The 21,014-nt window shown below is 34.6% G+C and overlaps 4 protein-coding genes across 5 annotated transcripts; 1 reads left to right on the plus strand and 3 right to left on the minus strand.

The window, feature by feature from the left end:
- Positions 1-587: 587 nt before the first annotated feature.
- LOC139840662 (uncharacterized mitochondrial protein AtMg00310-like) lies at positions 588-1,109 on the minus strand. The gene has a single exon (XM_071830914.1). It carries the CDS (start codon positions 1,107-1,109, stop codon positions 588-590), a length of 522 nt encoding a protein of 173 aa, XP_071687015.1.
- Positions 1,110-1,120: 11 nt separating this feature from the next.
- LOC139840663 (uncharacterized) lies at positions 1,121-1,477 on the minus strand. The gene has a single exon (XM_071830915.1). It carries the CDS (start codon positions 1,475-1,477, stop codon positions 1,121-1,123), a length of 357 nt encoding a protein of 118 aa, XP_071687016.1.
- Positions 1,478-4,981: 3,504 nt separating this feature from the next.
- On the plus strand, positions 4,982-11,859 carry LOC139839622 (long chain acyl-CoA synthetase 4-like). 2 transcript variants are annotated; one of them, XM_071829745.1, is made up of 18 exons: positions 4,982-5,392; positions 7,033-7,096; positions 7,214-7,303; positions 7,441-7,497; positions 7,940-7,988; positions 8,065-8,141; positions 8,223-8,262; positions 8,357-8,451; positions 8,586-8,753; positions 8,867-8,977; positions 9,072-9,159; positions 9,252-9,318; positions 9,411-9,486; positions 9,571-9,688; positions 10,607-10,786; positions 10,883-11,205; positions 11,321-11,440; positions 11,574-11,859. In XM_071829745.1, exons 1-18 carry the CDS (start codon positions 5,238-5,240, stop codon positions 11,613-11,615), a joined length of 1,920 nt encoding a protein of 639 aa, XP_071685846.1. In that variant the 5' UTR covers positions 4,982-5,237; the 3' UTR covers positions 11,616-11,859. The 2 variants fall into 2 exon arrangements, with proteins under 2 accessions (XP_071685846.1, XP_071685845.1); XM_071829744.1 differs by having other exon boundaries at positions 4,991-5,392; positions 10,541-10,786.
- A 631-nt stretch (positions 11,860-12,490) lies between these two features.
- LOC139839623 (endoglucanase 6-like) lies at positions 12,491-20,692 on the minus strand. The gene is made up of 8 exons (XM_071829746.1): positions 20,492-20,692; positions 20,198-20,410; positions 18,105-18,305; positions 14,296-14,385; positions 14,026-14,190; positions 13,614-13,898; positions 13,114-13,537; positions 12,491-13,025 (listed from the first exon to the last, which is right to left on the minus strand). The coding sequence occupies exons 1-8, from the start codon at positions 20,690-20,692 to the stop codon at positions 12,748-12,750; spliced, it is 1,857 nt and encodes a 618-aa protein (XP_071685847.1). The 3' UTR covers positions 12,491-12,747.
- Between the last annotated feature and the right edge of the window lie 322 nt (positions 20,693-21,014).

Below are 21,014 nucleotides of genomic sequence, written 5' to 3' on the forward strand. Positions count from 1 at the left end.
GCTTAAGTCCAACAAGGTAGAAAGTCCAACAAGACTAACTAGTAAGATTAATTAAATTTCTACGCGTAATTAAGCATCCAAAAACCCAAGTAATTATTATTATAAAATAATAATTAATATTTCACAGTCATAATATTCCGGTTACGACAAAAGTCAAACGTGTGCGCAGTCCGCGGTTTATTCGAAAAGTCAAGTAACACTAACGGTTATAAAGCATCCGGTGAACAAGTTAAGTATCCTACGTACTCTAAGGCACGTTCTAACATATAATTGGAAGTAAACCACGTATATCAAGTTTCCAGAGTATAAAGTAGCATAGTACGCACAAAATCGCAGTTTCACAAAAATACAAGGCACGAAAGCAAGTCGAAAAAGTCGGGTAGTTACATCTTTGGAACTAAGTTGTTTAGTATAGTTTCGACATGCACCGATATGCCTTCGTTTGCTTTATCTTCAATCCTTGAATGCAGCTCCTTTGTAGAGAATTTTCCATTTGGTACCATAATCCATTTCCACAGGTCACTTACTTCGCTTCCAAACTCGAATCCTTTAATCAAATTTATTAATTTTTCCAAGTTTCCCAATGCTCATCCTGAAGGGGGACGAACCCAGTTCCACTGCCCTGTTACTTCAGGTCCGCGTCTCGACACTCTTTCTTGAACTGATGCCGTCTTTATTGCTTCCAGTTGGTACAGCCTGTTGAATGTGTCTTTTAGCTTTCCATCACCTATCCATTTGTCTTCCCAGAAGGACACACTCGATCCGTTTCCCACAATTTTCACGAAAGATGAGCTGAAGGGTATGCCCATATTATCCAAGTATTTGCCCACAAAAACAATTTCCTTCCACGTAGTATAAGAAGAGAAAAGGCGATGAGAGGATTCCACATCAAACCCACCATTTGGACCATATAAGCTCATAATGACTTTGGCCCATAATGATTGAGGTTCGGTATGAAACCGCCATCTCCATTTCCCTAATAAAGCAAGATTTTTATACAATAGAAACCCAATGTTTAGGCCTCCCGCATCAAACGGCAAAAGAACATTTTTCCATTTTACCCATGAAATCTTTTTGTCATTATAGTTCCCGCCCAAAAAAAAAGTCATCCTCACACGCTCTAATTCGTTAATGACGCACGACGGAGCACGATAGATTGAGAAAAAAAATACAATGGTAGACTATTCAAAACCGACTTCACTAAGGTCAATCTTCCACCAAAAGAAATCGCCCTTGCTTTCCACTCCGATAATCTCGAGTTGAATTTTTCGATTACGAGCTTCCAATCTTTTGATTTTTTCATATTAGACCCGATAGTTATCCCAAGATAGGTAAATGGAAGTTTTTCCATCTGACATTTAAACCGAGCTGCAACATTTTGGACCTCCTGATCTTTTACCCCAACACCTATAATCGAGCTTTTTTGAAAGTTAATTCGAAGCCCTGAAGCTCGTTCGAAACACAACAAAATCTTCATCAGGTTTTTTATATTTCCTTTGCTCCAATTCCCAAAAACATTGTATCATCCGCGTATTGCAAAAGTGTGATGTTGACCGCTTCATTGCCCACTTTTACTCCTCTGTAATAACCCCTTTCAAACGTCGCATTGGTTAGAATATTTAGTCCCTCCGATGCTAAAATAAATAAGAAGGGTGAAAGGGGATCGCCTTGACGAACCCCTCTCCCTAGCTTGAATTCCTTTGTCGGAGATCTGTTAATCAAGATCGAAACCATTGCCGACTTAAGACACGAAAGGATCCAATTTTTTCATTTCTCTCCAAATCCCATGCTTGTCATTACTTCGATTAAAAACGACCAATTAAGGCTATCGAAAGCCTTTTCAAAATCCGATTTGAAGATGAAACTTTTAAGCCGCTTGTTTTTTAGGTAGCTTAACTTCTCATTAGCAATTAACACCCCGTCAAGGATAAACCTTTTTTTGAGAAATGCGCTTTGCTCATCGACCACCAATTTTGGAACAATCTGTCTAAGACGAGTAGACAACACTTTAGCAATCACTTTGTAAAAACTCCCAATCAGACTTATGGGTCGATACTCTGATAAACCGTTCGGGTTTGTTTTCTTTGGAATCAATGACACAAACGAAGCATTGCACCCTACTGTAATCTCGCCGGTCCTCCAAAACTCGTCTACCGCAGCTACCAGGTCCTGCTTTATCAAGTTCCAAAAATTTTTGTAAAAAAGAAAACTAATTCCGTCCGGACCTGGGGATTTGTTGTTTGCACATTCGTTAACTGCCATCCATATTTCTGACTCCGTAAACTTTTCCTCGAGCTTGCAAGCCTCCTCATCAGACAGTACCTTATATCTCAAGTTTACTAAACTCGGTCTTTCCTTGGTGTCTTGTTCGAATAGTTTTTTATAATGAGCCAAGGCTGCACTCTTAATGTCTTCCGGGTTTTCATTCCAAACTCCATCAATTATTAAGCCTTTGATGTTACTTTTGTTGTTGTTCCTTTTGATTACCGAATGGAAGTATTTAGAATTCTCGTCTCCATCAATCGCCCATCAAATTTTCGCCTTTTGCTTCAACATTCCTCTCTTGATTTTTTTCTTTTTCAAACATTTCCTTTCTCGAATGTAGCCAATTGTTCCTTTCGTCATCGTTTAGATCTCTTCCTTCAACAACATGCTCCCACAGACTAACATCGCATTGAAGTTTTTTAATGTCCGAATCCAGATTTCCCAATCTCGAAGCACTATTCTGTTTTAAGGCTTGCTTAACATGCTTAAGTTTTTGCATAAACACTTTGTCTTTCCTGTGATCATTTATCACCGAATGCCAAGCTTGCTCAACAACCTGATCGACCCCTTCGAGTTCTAGCCATTCATTAAATTTTTTTATCGGTTTTGGCCCGAAGTCCCTTTGACCATTCTTAAGAATGATATGACAGTGATCTGAAATATTCCGATCTAAAACCAAAGCCGACAAATTTTTTCAAAACTGAAAGAAATTTTGTGAGACAAGAAACTGATCGAGCTTAGTAAACTTTAACCTATCACTGATTCTTGTGAATTTCCGACCACCTAATGGAACATCTATGAGGCAATTCCTATTTGTCTCTCTTTTTTGTTTATTGAATTTAGCAAAAGTTTTCTCGAACGCGAGAGCACCTACCTCGTTCTCTTTGATGATCATTCCAATTAACTGTAATAAACACAATATATAATTTTCATTTTATTTTTAAAACTTGGGCAAATTTAAAGATATTTTTATTTTATTTATTATTGTACATTCTGATTCTGATTTTACTTTTCTTCTCATCAAAATTTCAGGATCGAACTTAAAATACACGTCACGGGTAAAGTCTTGCCCAAAGTCTTGCACGTATTAATAAAGTTGACTTTATTAAATACGGAGTAACTTTTAGAATATAGTCCATACTAAACTATTATAACGTCTGGATCAATGTAGACTAGAATTAATGTCAATTCAACTTTTTTCACAACTTCTTTAATGTGATTATCACCAATTTATCAGCTTATCTTATAATATATGTTATATGTTATTTTTTTAACGGCGATATCGACATCGAATACTCTCATTTGTCACCCACACACGCGTTAGGAGGAAACCCAATTCGCGACGATGTTGGCAGTACCATTGAAGGTTGGGAAAAACCCCCAGAGACCTTCCCAAATCGTATTGATGTTGACATTACCATCAAAGGTTGAAAATTCTCTGCTTGGAATGAGGATTGAACATGGGTTGGCAGTACCCCAAGTTGAATCTCACCCCATACCACTCAAGCCAAAATTCGGTGGTAATATATGTTATATGTTAGTATTTAGAAAAAGTTATAAGAATAAATCAAAGCTCAATTAAACAGTATTATAATAATAATTTACTATTTACTATTCATTTTAATATATATATATATATATATATATATATATATATATATATATATATATATTGGTATGATCAAGAGGGAAGTAACCAATCGGGGGAAGCAGAGAGAAGCAAAAACCTTTTTTTTCGTTTTTTGAAAAAACTTTGTTCACGAACATTATAGATGGGATGAAAATATGAACATTTAATAAAGACACTTTGTGATAAATGTTTTTATTTTGGCGGGAAAAAGCTCGAAGAAGTAATATATAACAATTATCGTGTTTTTCGAGCGTATGTTGAGGTTTTAGCTATTGGAGTTTAGATATTAGGGTTTAGATATTAGGGTTTATAGGGTTTAGATATTAGGGTTTAGAAATTTAGGGTTTAGGGTTTAGATTTAGGATTTAGATTGAGTTTTTAACACGAACGGTTTAGAGTTTAGAGTTTAGGGTTTAGGGTTTTGGGTTTATGGAATAAACCCAAAACACCAAACCCTAAACCCTAAATCCTAAACCCTAAACTCTAAACTCTAAATCGGGCTAAATTTTACTTCACAAAACATGAAAAGAAACGTTCATATTCTTCACGAACAATATTATCTTGAATGTTATTTTTGCCGATCGTTTTCCCGCCTAAATAATAACATTCATCACGAAGTGTCTTTTCTAAATGTTCATATTTTCGTGTGATCTTGATGGCGGGGAAAAAAATTTCCAAAAAAAACGAAAAAAAAATTGCATCCCCCGCTTCCCCCGATTTGTTACTTCACCATTGATCATGCCACTATATATATATATATATATATATATATATATATATATATATATATATATATATATATATATATATATATATATATATATATATATATATTAAATTAATCAATATTATATTTTATAGTATACATCTATACATGATTGTACAATCTAATAAAATAAAATGAGTAGAAAAAATGATATATCATAATTCATATTCATATTCATATTCATAATTCATATTCATTCATATTCATATTCATAATTCATAATTCATATTCATATTCATATTCATAATTCATATTCATATTCATAATAATACTATAAAAGACTGATTATTATTTGTTGGGGGAGTAGTAAATTATAAATTCTTAATTTCTAATAATCCGAAGTCAATGGTGTTAGGCCTCAGTTATAAGATGGAAATCTGTCTTGTTTGTTTCTTTATAATAACTCCTCAGCCACCAATCTACTCCTATTCTTATTTCTATCTCCCTCATGAATCCACATTCAACACCTCTTAATTTACTACCCACATCACGCTTATAATATATTTATTTTTATTCGTTTATAATAACTATAACTATTATAATTACTTAAGATTAAGAAGAGACTGAGATCAGAGAATGACGTCGTCAAAGAAGTTTATAGTTGAAGTTGAACCGGCGATTCCGGCCAAAGATGGAAAACCGTCGGCTGGACCGGTTTATCGTAGTGTCTTTGCCAAACACGGTTTTCCAGCTCCTGTTGACGGTTTAGATTCCTGCTGGGATGTTTTCCGGTTAGCTCTTTTTTTTACTTAATATATCTGTTCTTATCTATAATATATATACGTGGTTATTGATTTACTGTAGTATAGATCTGTAACTTAATATTTACTTGTGTTTCGATTATGTTACCTTGATTCTGTATGATTAGGTTTTGACTGGTTTATTTGAATTTTGACTTCTACACATTGTATGGTTTTGAAGTATATATGGATGGATATGTTTTGACTCATGTTTGACTTTTTGTGGATGGCATCTATCTCCAAGTTAATTAATTGGCTTTTTATTCGGATGAAGACAAATCTTTATATTAAACCGTACAGTATTTGATTAATAAAAAATACTACAGATTATGGTTGGTTTAGCAACAAATTAAAATAATGTTTTTGGAGACTTATGTAAGATGATATTACTTTTATTTTGCTTGAGATAACAGGCTAACTTTGTTACATATATAAATAAATATATGATAAATTTCTTGTTTTTAGTTTATCTCCCTGCATAACAGACAAACTTATTTCCACTTTCCACTGTCACATACGAAAATGATATTTTGAAAGTTCAAGGTTGTATAAATCGCTACTTGGGGATACTCGGTTGGGACTTTTTAGGCAGTACTCGGCAACTCGGGGAGTAATCGGACGCTGACCAAGTTTGACTTTGACCTAGTTTTTGACTGATTTTCCGATTAATCCCTTGTTTTGGCCGACTTTTGACCGATTTTCCGAGTAATCCCAAGTTTTGACCGATGTTCCGAGTAATCCAAGTTTTGGTCGAGTTTGACCGAGTTTTGATCGAGTTTGACCGAGTACTTGCGGAGTTGCAAAAACCAAGTGCAACTCAGCAAGTACTCGCTGAGTAATTCCGAGATCAGCAACACTGTGAAAGGGTGAAAACTCAAGCTTTAACTCCAAACTGGCAACAACGATAAGCTTTATAATTTCAGTCTTCATGTATAAAATTTGTTTGGCTGGTTAAGTTGCATTTAACATAAAAAGTGACTATGGAGTAAATATTTGTATTCTTAGTCAGTAAAAAACCTAGGAAAAAGTAGTAATTTTTATATTGCTTTCTTGGTTTGCTGTTCATTTTCATAGAGTACCTTCTATTTAAATTTAAATACAAGGTTAAAGCAAAAAGCATGGTGATAAACATGATTTTGGCTCTGCTTTCACTCCAAAGTACATGTTATTTCACAATGACCATCTTAATAGTGTGTGTGTGTGTGTGATTTATTTATTTATTTATTTATTTGGGAACTTGTGTGCTTGACAGTTAGCACAGGCATGCAAGTATGCAACACTAAAAGTTTGTAGTGGAATGCGTGATTCATGTAACACTTAATGACAAAACTTATACTAGACCAATATCTTGTAAAGGAAGCAATAAGTAGATCCAACACTGCATTCTGAACTATATTCATTTCAAGTTCATGTGAAGTTGGACAGTGCATGTAATATCTGAAAAGGTTATGAATTAGGATTAGGGAGGCTTAATTGTTGTCCTATAACTCATTTGTGTTCATTTAAGAATATAATGCAGAACAGCTATTAGTTAGAATTAAAAGGAACTCATGTATATGCATCTCTATCAACTCTCACAATTGTCATAGTATGTTTTTGTTGCTTAAAATGTTTGTTTTGTTACGTTACAGCCTATCTGTGGAGAAAAACCCCAATAATCGAATGCTTGGCACCCGTGAATTTGTTAACGGAAAGGTATATTGGTCCCTACTATGGATTATGCTTAATTGTATTAATATCTCCATCTCCATCTCTTTCTTTAATTTGTATTTATCTATATAATATATACTTTGTATTTTGTATGCTCTACAGCATGGAGCATACGTATGGTTGACATACAAACAAGTTTATGACAAGGTGATAAAGGTTGGAAATGCTATCCGTGCGTGTGGTGTCGAACCTGTGAGTGACCTTTTGATGACAATTATAATAATATATTCTCTTTAGTTTTGTCGATTCTTCCTTCTAAAAGTATTCAGTTCAATTCTTAATATATTAATTAGTATAGACATACTTACTAAATGTGATGGATGATTTAGGGTGGTCGGTGTGGAATCTATGGTGCCAATTGTGCAGAATGGATTATGAGCATGGAGGTACGACACCTTTTTTTGGAGTTCTTCATGATTGTTGACCTTAGGGTGTTTAGTAACATGTCACACTATTATACATTGCTGTTTTTTTTATTTTCCGAATAAATCACGTGTTTTCCATGATTGCCTTTTGTTTTTAAGCTGTTTTTTTATTTATTAACGACCCTTCAAGTTTTCACCTTTCACTCCATTCCCTGAAGAAAGTTTTCTGCACTTTTTAATCTTATGAATACTTTATAATAATTATTAATTATTGAGTATTTTCATCCAACTGATGCCAAATATCTCAATATACTGCACGTCGAAATAGAAAAAATGTGTTCACTTATATTTTTCACTAAAAAGTTACATGAACGCAACATGGTCGTATTTTTATATGGCATACAGTTTAGTTTATATGGGACTTATTACCTGATAGATTACATTCTTAATACCGACAATGCAGGCATGTAATGCTCATGGGCTTTACTGTGTTCCTTTATATGATACCTTAGGTAAGTACTCAATCCTTTTCTGTATGTTATTATCTATTATATACGTTTTACTTTTACCATCTTTTTCGAAATATAGGTGCTGGTGCAATTGAATTCATTATATGCCATGCCGAGGTTACAATTGCTTTTGTTGAAGAGAAAAAGATCCCTGAGGTAATTGCACCTGTTCATTTAATGCTTATCAGTTCAAAAAAAGTTAGCTGGTGAACTAATAGAAATCTTTTTGTTCTTCAGTTGTTAAAAACATTTCCGACAGCTGGAGAATATCTTAAAAGTATGTTACTCATCACGTCTATTATCTAATATCTTAATCATTAGTATAAATTTTACAAATGCTAATATGTTATATGTATAATTCTTTCGTTCAGCAATTGTAAGCTTTGGTAAAGTTACTCCTGAACAAAGAGAACAAGCAGAAAATTTCGGTTTGATAATACATTCTTGGGATGATTTCTTGTCAATGGTACGCTCTTACTACTATTTTTTATACGGAGTAGTTAATATTAATAAATAAAGTTAACTTGTAATGATAATCTTCGTTTTACAGATGAGTAAAATGTACGTACATTGGATTTGACTGTTTTTATCTACTTGCAGGGTGATGATAAAAACTTTGACCTGCCATTGAAGAAAAAAACCGACATTTGTACGATAATGTACACTAGTGGAACAACTGGTGATCCTAAGGGTGTTTTAATTTCAAATAAAAACATGACAACACTTATAGCTGGGGTCAATGGTATACTAGATAATACAAATGTGTCGGTGAGTTCCCACCCTACATTCAATGAAAAAATGCTTACTTTTTTTATGTGTGTACGTAAAAAAAGATTATCGAGACCATGATCTTCTAATACTTATGAATGATTAATGTTCAGTTAAGTCAACATGATGTCTATATCTCGTTTCTACCTCTAGCACATATATTTGACCGGTTGATAGAAGAATGTTTTATCTTTCATGGAGCATCTATAGGATTCTGGCGTGGGGTAAACTTGTAACTTTATTTTCTATAATGTTAAGTTGATAGATATATTCGATACATATCATTATAATGTGTCTGATTATTATATATATATACAGGATGTTAAATTGCTGATTGAAGACATTGCGGAGCTGAAACCTACTATTTTTTGTGCAGTTCCTCGAGTGCTGGATAGGATTTATTCAGGTTTTTTTCCTGTTAGTCGCATTGTTCCTTCTTTTAATATTCATTTTACTGGTAATAACTAATAACTGTTTTTTTTTTTTTTTTTAAATCAGGTTTACAACAGAAAATTTCTGCCGGGGGTTTTCTCAAACGTAGCTTTTTTAATCTAGCTTATGCACAGTAAGTATTCTTATAAACCAAGTATTTTTTTTTTTTTTTTTTACTATTGTTTTCATTCATGTTGATTTGGATTTACACTTTAACGTTTGCAGCAAGTTAAGTAATATGAAGGGTGGGAAATCACATTCAGAGGCATCTCCATTAAGTGACAAAATTGTCTTCAGTAAGGTCAGTGTAAAAGACCTTTTTGCCCTTTTATATTTGTCATAATAACGGTCGCATAACTTTGACGTTAATTTTATGTTTATTCAGGTTAAAGAGGGCCTAGGAGGGAAAGTACGACTTATTGTATCTGGGGCTGCTCCATTAGCTCCTCATGTAGAAGCATACCTGAAAGTAGTGACATGTAGTCACGTTCTTCAAGGATACGGTATAACATCCGTCTACTTATTTCATTTTAAGTTATCTTTTTGTCGAATATAAAATATACCTAACATCGACTCATTTATAAGAGTATCTCCAATGTTAGCGCTATTTGTACCTTTTTGCACTAATATTTTACGAAAGTGCAAAAAGTACTCTCCAATGTGAGCACTAAACATTGCACTACTGTAGTGCAATGGCAAATAGTGTTTAGTTCTGCACCAAATTTTGGTGCAACAATAAACACTATGGGTATGTTTGGATGCGAGACTTTTGGAGCTTTTAGAAGCTTCTAGCTCCTAGCTTTTATGAAAAAGCATGTATCTAATAAAAAGCTTTGTTTGTTTAAAATAGTTTAAAACTTTTAGACAGAGGGAAAAAGCTAAAAGCTACTAGAATGAAAAGCTGGTAGCTCCCAGCCTTATGTCATTTTAACAGTTCCGCTACTCTGCCAAACACCTAAATACATAATCCGTATAAAAAGCTACCAGCTACATGCTAGTTTCGCCAAACATACCCTATATCACATTAAATTAAACTAAATACTAATACTAATAATATATATAATAACTAAAGTGTACTTATATGATAATTGATTGTAAATTATAAATTTCCGATTAGTTTTTTAATATTACAAATTATATAAAGTTTGCTATCATATTTATTAGAATTAAAATTTCATTTATATCTTGTAAATTGTTAAATACTTAATACAATGGTTATTGTTATTACATTTAACACGAGAATTTATTAATGATTATATAAAAATCATAATACTACAAGATATTTTTTGAAGTGTTTATTATAAATCAAATAAAAAAGATGCAACTTTTTTTTCCTTTCTGTTACTATAATGTAGGCCTGACAGAAACTTGTGCTGGATCATTTATCTCGCTACCAAACGAAATGGGTATGCTGGGTACAGTTGGCCCCCCAGTACCAAATCTAGATGCCCGACTTGAGTCTGTTCCGGAGATGAACTACGACGCTTGTTCAAGTAAACCGCAAGGAGAAATATGTATTAGAGGGGATGTTCTGTTTTCAGGATACCATAAACGTGAGGACCTTACAAAAGAAGTCCTCGTTGATGGATGGTTTCATACAGGTCTGGCTTTATTAATTATTAAATTAATTAAATAAAGTCCTCTACTAAATTATTTCAGTAAATAAATAAAATTTATCAAGCGTATATATATTGCAGGTGATATTGGTGAGTGGCAACCAGATGGAAGCATGAAAATTATTGACCGAAAGAAAAACATTTTCAAGCTTTCGCAAGGAGAGTACGTGGCGGTTGAAAATCTCGAGAATGTTTATGGAAATGTTTCTGACATCGATGCAGTATGGATATACGGGAACAGCTTCGAGTTTTGTCTTGTTGCTGTGGTCAACCCAAATAAGGCGGCAGTCGAACATTATGCTGAAGCACATAATATTTCTGGGGATTTTGATTCGCTATGTGAAAATCCTAAAATCAAAGAATACATACTCGGAGAGCTCACTAGAGTTGGAAAAGAGAAAAAAGTATTAGTCCGTATATTTTTACAAATATTTTATTAAAGTATTTTAAGTGTTTAACCCTCATAATATGTATGGTTTATGAACTAATTATAGCTAACTCGGACGTACCGTTTCGCAGTTAAAAGGTTTTGAATTCGTCAAAGCTGTTCACCTTGACCCTGTTCCTTTTGACATGGAACGTGACCTTTTGACCCCAACTTTCAAGAAGAAAAGGCCCCAGATGCTTAAATACTACCAGGTATTTATGCTCTATGTTTCCATTCTATTCTATTCTATAATATAAGATTATAATCTATGCTTAAACTATTTGTTTTGACCTCTTAATTGTTGATATTATCTTCCTAATGAAAAAGTTGTCACCTTTTTTGCAGGATATAATTGATAACATGTACAAGACTATTAACAAGAAGTGAATTGCTACATGATGGTGTCATATCTTCTCTACCTGATTGAAACTTTTCTATCACATTTTACAAGCTCTGGATTTGTTATGAACATTATATCGTTTGATATTCTGTTGTACAGCTGTACAATAATTTGGGATGATTGTGTAAGTTAATTTCTGCTGCACTTTACATTCTTTATATTGATGTGCATAGAACTCTTGTATAATGAAAGAAGCGTGACATCTTATTGTTAAATTGAATAATCTTGCAACGAGTTGCACTATAATCTAATTAGTGTTTTAAGTCGTTTTTGCTGTGTAAGTTTAGTTGTCAGTCGCCTGAGTGGTGTTCTACAAGTATTTAGTACGCACTAAGGGCTTTTTTGGATTTTTGGGAATGAGTGTCTGATTCTATGTCTCTTAGAAATAGACCAATTTTTAGATTAAGTGATAAAGAAACATCAATTTTTACTTACTGATTTAAGAGTTGTACAGAAATATATCATTAAGTAGAAAGTAAACAGGTCTATTTCATCTAATAAGTCAGTTATATTAGATAAGTATAGCCTATAAATAAAGATATCGGAAGCTTGTGTTCGATGCCAGTGTTGATCTCAGAAAGAGTTATAGATTTTGCAGCCATTTTGGGATCAAATGTAGAAGCTTTATTACACAAGCTAGTTTCAAGAATTCGGATAAAATTATCAATTTTGAAATTAATTATCAAATTTGACTCATGAAGTTAAAGCTGGATTTGTTAGTAGCAAGTACAGTCTTGATCATATAAGTAGAGCATACTTTAATAATCAAGTATCGAGAATTAATATTAAAATTAAGATAAAAAAAAACTAAAACCAAAAGACAAATAAGTACCACACTATATAATCAAACTGAACTTAAAATGTTACCAATTTTTTTGCAACACGTAGCACACCAAAAACAAGTGAAAACCAACTCTACTCTATCTTTACTACTTAACTATATCATCCATACTTTAAGCTAAAATCAAAGAGAATGAGAAAGAGGATGAGCACTTTTTAAACTATCTCTTCACTCCTTTCTTCCCCCATAATTACACACCATTAAAACACTAAATAAATTATGTATCACTACTTTTAGTTCAACACGTGCGTGTAAATAATAACGTTCTTGATATTGACTTAAGCCAACGTGTAGCTAGAGATTGAGACAGTTGCAGGTGAAGCAGAATGAATGTAAACAAACTCCATACTTTTTCCAGCTGGTAATGAGCTAACCCAATTTGGGAACCCATAGGAACCATTTGGGCTCTTGGTTAATCCCCAAACAGGACCATAAAGTTTCGAGATTGATAAGCTAATGTTCTTGATCATCTTCCCTGATTTGTTTGTCACCACAACTGAGTATCTGTAGTATGTTCTTCCATTTAATTCCCATGAACTTGTCGGTTTTTGTTCAACTGCAATTGGATCAACACAAAGATCCATTTTATCAATATAAAGGTTAAAACAGAATTAACATTTTAATCCAAAAAAGGTAAAACTAACCTGCAAATGAAGCTTCTTTAATCGTGTTAGGCTTTGGTTGGGCAGCAATAGGCTTAGTTGCAACAGGAATTTCAACTGCATCTAGTTGGTTGTAGCCACCATGACCACCATGTAGCCTAGCCAAAACACCGAGAAGTGGTGCATTGTTATAAGTTGCGGGCTCGGTTTGCTCATAATTGTCTCGATGGTCAGCAAAATTATCATAAGCATCTGGCCCACCAACAATAGCACCGGTCAAAAGATTCGGGTCACTAGCTTTTCTACTAAACCAAGTTGCATAACCACCTCTGCAGCTAACAAAAGATGGGTCAACCTTAACCGACACAATCGATGAACCTCTATGGTGCACTTGTTGCGGATAGTTGCTTCCATATCCAACCATGTAACTTGTAGCCCTTGGATTGTCTCCAAGAATGTAATCCACCTTAAAAAGTCAAAACACTTTTTAGTCAATTTAACGGTGACAACTCAATACTAATAAAAACGGTGGCTTTTTTTACCTGTGATTTGGCGAATGCAAGTAGCTCTGAGGGGGCAACACTGCCCAAAGAACAATGTAGATTTCTTCGGGCAGATGTTAAATAATCGGAGTAGACAGTGAGAAGGAACGATGCACTTGTGACGAATTGCAAGTTGTTCCATCGTTGCTTATAAATTAAACCACCAGGCGTTTTTTGAACATTTTGATTACTTTTGCCAAGGCATGAACACATAAACGATTCGGCCTTTTCTTGATACTTTTCGAAAACTTGAGCATGATTACCAGCTCTCCCTCCCATTAAAAACTGCACAATAACAATTAGAATATGAAACATCAGAAAGGCTGCCGTTAGAAAAATCCTAAAAATTACATCTGACTTAACAGTTTTCGGTTGACTAGAAAATACAATATGACCGCGTTTGAATCAATACCTTAGCGACAAGGGTTTGAACACCGGCATACTTAACGTCCCAACCAAACTCGGTCATGGCCCACCCGGTCCCACCAAGTGTGTCGCCATTTTTGCCGAGGTAATCCAAGTAGTACTCATTTCCGGATGCCTTGTACATCCAAGCAGCTGCCCACAACAATTCATCCTGACAAAGTCCAAAATTACACAAAGGATAAATATGTAAATATTTTCAAAGGTGATTGAGACAGTTAAGATGTCGTGGTTGAGTAGAGAGATTGTGATCACATACAGCATAGCCACTGACAGAACGATAGTACTTCTGGGCAACACTGATGCTACTGTCATATTTGCCCCTGTATTTGTCGGCAAAATCAAATAGCTGAACACATAAAAGTTGTAAGTTAGTCACACTTCATAAGGGTAAAATGGAAAAATTACTTTGTACTTCCACACTGTCCGAAATCAACACCAAATATACCTCAACTTTTGTTACACACACGTGCACTGAATGAATCAGCAACCAAATACAGTCCACATATTTTCTTTTTATGTTTTAACCTTGTTTATCACAAAAAATGTGTATAATATAAACTATGTATACATTGTTGTAGACTTGTAGCATGAACATTAGAAAGTACCCTATTTGGTGCACTTATTAACTTAACTAGAAAAAATCCGACCGCGCGTTGCTGCGGTTGGATTCGACGCGCGGTCCAATTTGGATATACGATGTCCGTTTCGCGTATAGTTAGTCGTGTTGTATATGTATATATATGTATGTAATGTAGCCCGAAATATTTATTTTTTTAACGATGTCCGTTTCGCGTATAGTTAGTCGCGTTGTGTTCGTAAAATTATTTCGAGTTGAACGGTGGTCTCGGAAAAATTTAACTCGCACCGAGCGTGAATATAGGGCCCGTTATTTAGTGTTTTTTTAATGATGTCCGTTTTGCATATAGTTAGTCCCGTTGGGTTCGTGAGATTTTTTCGACTTGAACGGTGGCCTCGGAAAAATTTAACTCGTACCGAGCGAGAAGATAGGGCCCGTTATAAATTCGGGTGGAGTAAGGTTTTTTTATTTTAATTAAATTATAAATTTACATTTTTTACCCCTGAAAAAGTGTAAAGTTCAGGTGTCGTGTAATTTGTGCGAAAGTTGGAGGACCATTTGTAGTGTGAACGCAAACTCAAAACGACAACTCGTTAAAACTGAAACGACCAAATTTGGGAGGAGGTTTAGCATGTAAGTATAAGTATAAATATAAATATAAATAAATATAAATATAAATAATATAATATAATATAATATAATAAAAGTTTATTTAAACAACATCCTTGTTTTTACTATCTTATAACTATCTGTCCAGTTATCTTTCATACAGGTTTAAAAAATTCATTAACTTCATTAATCACAAATAAAAAAATAAAAATAAAAACAAATCAGAATAATTTTTTCTGATTGGTTAGAATAAAAAGTGACAATTAAATGAGACATTGAAAAATAATGTTGATACTTATAGTAAGAGGGAGAGAAGTATAAAAATGTGTATTACATTATTTTATATCTAGTTGAAATATGGCTTTACTATTTTATTTTTTTTAATCCACAAAAATTTTACTCTATAAAGGGAAATTAATCAAAATACACTTTTTTTAAGGCTTCAAACAAAATACACGTTTTTTTTAAAAATTGTCTTTTTACACCATTCGGTAGACGGGATTCCGTCTACCACCTTTATCTGTCGTCTACTACCATTTTTACAAAGTAGTCGACGGTGAGATAAAGGTGGTAGACGAATTCCCGTCTACTAGCAGGGTTAGTAGACAGCGCGAACAAAGCAGTAGACAGACATTTACAAAGTAGTCGACCGTCTACTGCCTTGTTGTTGATGTCTACTGCCTTGTTGTTGCTGTCTACTGCCTTGTTAGTGTCTACAAGGCAGTAGACAGCAACAACAAGGCAGTAGACAGCAACAACAATGCAGTACCACCTTTATCTGTCGTCTACTACCATTTTTACAAAGTAGTCGACGGTGAGATAGAGGTGGTAGACAGAATTTACAAAGTAGTCGACCGTCTACTGCCTTGTTGTTGCTGTCTACTGCCTTGTTGTTGCTGTCTACTGCCTTGTAAACACTAACAAGGCAGTAGACAGCAACAACAAGGCAGTAGACGGTCGACTACTTTGTAAATGTCTGTCTACTGCTTTGTTCTCGCTGTCTACTAACCCTTCCAGTAGACGGGAATTCTGTCTACCACCTTTATCTCACCGTCGACTACTTTGTAAAAATGGTAGTAGACGACAGATAAAAGTGATAGACGGAATCCCGTCTACCGAATGGTGTAAAAAGACAATTTTTTAAAAAAAAAGTGTATTTTATTTGAAGCCTAAAAAAAATGTATTTTGAACAATTTCCCCTCTATAAAATACTCCGTAGTGTTATTTTGGTGAATTGGGCGGGCTAATGAAAGGGCTTTACTTTTCCAGATTGAAAAGTACTGAAATCAAGGAACTTTAGCAGCAGTATCTTAATTCCAAGCACTGAAAGTTGCAAGTAACTCTGAATTTAGATACTGTAGCTCTAGAAAAGTAATACTAACAAAAGTGGAAAAAATTGGAATAATGACCATTCTAAACTAGGCGCATTATAAATAGGTGGCGACCTAGATACGACTGCATTAAACCGCCAAAAACAAGGTCGACACTAAAGTAATTAACCGCAGCTGCTTTATCACACCAACTGCTTTATTAACATGCGCCTATCTTTTACTAACATACGTATTTGGCCATTTAAACCACTCTTGCAAAAGACCCCATTGCCACACCCGTTGCGACGATTTACTGATTACCCCATCCCGTCTCGAAAAAAACTGTCTAATATAACAGTTAACGGTCAAAATATGGGTCAAAGTTGAAAAAAATCAGGTCAAAGTCTGTCAAAATTCAGAAACTCCCGAAAGTCGATAAAATCGGTCAAATTTGTCGTATTTTAATTTAAACTTTTTGTATTAAACGGTGATAGCAATTATGGGTACAAATTAGTCAACTAAAATTTTTAGCTTTAAAATATGTATTACATATATACATTTAAACTACTTTGGTCAACGTTCGTCTCGACACCCGTCTCGACCCCGTTTCGAACGACTCGACCTTTTAAAGACCCAACCATCTCGACCCCGTCTCACGTCTTTTATAACCTTGATTTAAACTACTTTAGTGGGGCACAAACTAACACAACATTAGTAACATCACCATCAGCCCGTAGTATGATATTGTCCGCTTTGGACACAAGCCGATCACCGACGGGCTACCCGCGCACGAGTACAACCCCGGATCGCACTTCTACCTCACGGATTTGCTTCTCGGGTAAACACCCTCAAAACGCGTCATCACAGAGTGCGCAGCACAACTGGTATGATACTGTCCGCTCTGGGCCACAGGCCGATCACCGACAGGCCAACTTGCCCCGGATCGCACCTACCCGCACGGCTTTAAACGCGTCTTACCAGAAGAGGTATCCACACCCTTATAAGGAGTGCTTTGTTTTCCTCTCCCACCGATGTGGGACGAGTCTGTTACAACTCTCCCCCCTTCGGGACACTGCGTCCCCGCAGTGCACATCGATGCGGGCCCCAGCTCTGATACCATAAGTAACATCACCATCAGCCCGTAGTATGATATTGTCCGCTTTGGACACAAGCCGATCACCGACGGACTACCCGCGCACGAGTACAACCCCGGATCGCACTTCTACCTCACGGATTTGCTTCTCGGGTAAACACCCTCAAAACGCGTCATCACAGAGTGCGCAGCACAACTGGTATGATACTGTCCGCTCTGGGCCACAGGCCGATCACCGACAGGCCAACTTGCCCCGGATCGCACCTACCCGCACGGCTTTAAACGCGTCTTACCAGAAGAGGTATCCACACCCTTATAAGGAGTGCTTTGTTTTCCTCTCCCACCGATGTGGGACGAGTCTGTTACAACATTGCTTGATGTTTTTTATTATTTGTAACTATAAAAGCAGGTAACTTTATGTAATTTTAAATGACTATGGTTCTAAAAGTATAATTCGTAAAAATGACTAAACGAACCTGGTAAGCGTGACTGAGAAGCTCTCGGGAATACGCGGGGTTGGAACGACGGAAGACAATGGATGCCGCAGCCATTGCAGCGGCTGTTTCACCTGCGAGATCTGAACCAGGGTTATTTTGATCAATTCTGTAAGCGTAACGCGAAGTTGTCATGTCTTCGGGTCTTTGCCAACAGTAGTGATCGGTATTACCGTCTCCCACCTACACATAAAACATGTTACTTACGACATTTGACCTAGTAAAAATTATAACCTTATGTTTGTAGGGCAGACCTAGCATAGTGCAACTTATAGGCCAACCACACCTTCACATTTTTTTGGGAATTCATATGTTAAAGTTTCGTCATTTAAGCTGTTATATTGTAAATATCAATTCCTAAGGTTTTAACTACGTTGAGATTTTTTTCGGCACTGTAATTTATTCGAAAATTGTTTTTTTTTAAGGCAAACCTACAAATCTACACACGAAACCACGAATTTTTACATCTCACTGCCTCAAGTGAGGCTTGAACCTACAACCTCTTGGTTGAAGGGTTCATCTAATACCGCTAAGCCAAGGGCACTTTGGTTATTCGAAAATTGTTACCTCTAACAATTTTTATAATTGCGGGTGCTTATACAATTCCACCTTCAATTTAACAAGTCCTTTAACTCGATGAAACAATAGTAAAATTTTATTTTAATTAAACATCAAGACTGTTGTCACAAAACACCACGCAAATATATTCTTGTAGTCCGCTTGGTATGCACATTCTGTCGGGTTATTTGATTGTTTATTGTTAGCAAAAACAAGATCCATAAAATCATTTTTTTGTTCAAAAAATACATTTCCCAAAACAACCTCATAAAATGAACTTTTTTCGTAGTTTGGTGAATTTAATCCTTCTTTCTTCATTTTTTTATTCATGATTAAAATAAAATTTCATACTCTAATATAAGCTTACTAAAAATATTTACAGCTTATTTGGCAAGAATCGTTGTAATTCTTAATGACACGAATATACTTTTACTTGATGTAAATTTAGATTAGTTTTTTTATTTTAAAAATTTTGTTAGACGCTGATATTTTTATCAGTGAATTTGATAAATGCATCAAAAGTTTAAGTTAAGTACTTTTACCTTACAAGTTCAATGACAAAAAGGGAGTGATATGTTACAACCATTTTTGTTATGTATACAAATTATTATTTGTTGACTTGTTGTGTACAACCATTAAGTTATATGATGACGTTAATGTATGTGGATAGGATTAAAAGAAAAGAATAAAAAGATTAAGTTCTATTATGCCCTTAATGTATGTAAATAGTATTAAAAGAAAAAGAAAAAATAATGGTAAAACTGAAAAATAAACAAAAAGTACAGTACTTTTACGATATTTTTTTAAACGGTGTATTTTTTGTCTGGCATAATTAAATTGGGACGGGGAGAGTATATAAGAAAAATAGTTGAGTAGATATCATCCATCATCCATGATAAAAATATCAACTGACATTTTACTTTAGAAAATTGTGACTCATTTCTTTGTTTTACCATTTTGGAAAATATTTTTTTCCTAAAAATAAGTTATGTTTTCGTATATACATTTAATCTATACATTTTGTTCCTTTTAACCTAAACGATAATACAAACCAACTGTAAACATTTATTAATATAATAATCACAAAAACCCACCCAAAATATAAAAAATGGTAGTACATGTTTGTTTACAACCCTTGTTAGACCAATCCATATACTTAGTTATCCGCTAGTTACCCGTCATTACCCGTAACTTACTATAGGAAACCGTTTAGTTATCCGCGTTAGTTACCCGTATTCACCATGGATTTGGCGAGAGTGTTATATGCATGTGGGACCTTCAATGCTATAAATTGTTTATACTTTGTGCTATATTTTTTGTACATTGTTAGTTATTGGTAATTATTATAGGGAGTGTTTAGTTATAGGATTTTATGGATTAGTTATAGGATATAAGTGTTGATGTGGCGCTGATGTGACACTTAAGAGGATGAATAGTGTTAGTCACGATGGGAGTTGAGGATGAGCTCCCTATTAGTACTAAACTAAAAGACAAAAACAGTGTTAAAACAGAGCTACCTCTCCATATAGAACATGAGGTTGAGGATGAGCTTTAATAAGGTAATCAGTACCCCATTTAACAGCTTCCATAGCATGATTTAGTTCACCACTTGCACCCATTTGATTCCCATATTCCATTATACTCCATGACATCATTGTTACCGTAAATGCCATTGGTAGCCCAAATTTCACATTATCCCCTGCATCATAATATCCTCCCACCAAATCCACCTTCATTTGATACAAAGTTTTGTTAACAAAAATAATAATATAACGTGGTTGAAAATGTAAAAAGTAAAATTACTAATTTACCCCATTTGATTTGCCATCATACAACCCTGAATTGCCTCTCCATTTAACTCTTTGATTTCCAGGAAGATAACCAGATCTTTGAGCTTCAAAGAACAAAATGCTTTTGCTTAATGCTGCACCATAGTCATGTCCACCTGCTAAAGCCAATGGTACAACTCCCATTACCACAAACAGAGTACTAATTATTGCCATTGAACACATTTCTGTTTTGTCTTTTGAAAAAAAAAAGAAAAAAAAGACAGAATGTGTGATCTTGAAATGGGAATGGTGCAAGTTTTAGAGAGAAGAATTTGAAGAGTTTGGTTAGAAGATGGAGGGAAGGGTTAGTATATATGGAGGAGATGAAAAGAAAGATGCCAAAAGTGAAGATATAATGCGAGTAGTAATTAATACGTAGTACTCCGTAAATGGTTTTTTTTATAATTATATTTGCTATTTATTATTTGATGTTAATAGTAAAAGATGCCAAAACTTTTAGGTTTTTCGCTAAAAAATACTACAGTACTACGTAGTAGAAATCAAA

The sequence above is a fragment of the Rutidosis leptorrhynchoides genome, chromosome 4 (genome assembly GCF_046630445.1).
Source record: "Rutidosis leptorrhynchoides isolate AG116_Rl617_1_P2 chromosome 4, CSIRO_AGI_Rlap_v1, whole genome shotgun sequence".
Classification (NCBI taxonomy): Eukaryota; Viridiplantae; Streptophyta; class Magnoliopsida; order Asterales; family Asteraceae; genus Rutidosis; species Rutidosis leptorrhynchoides.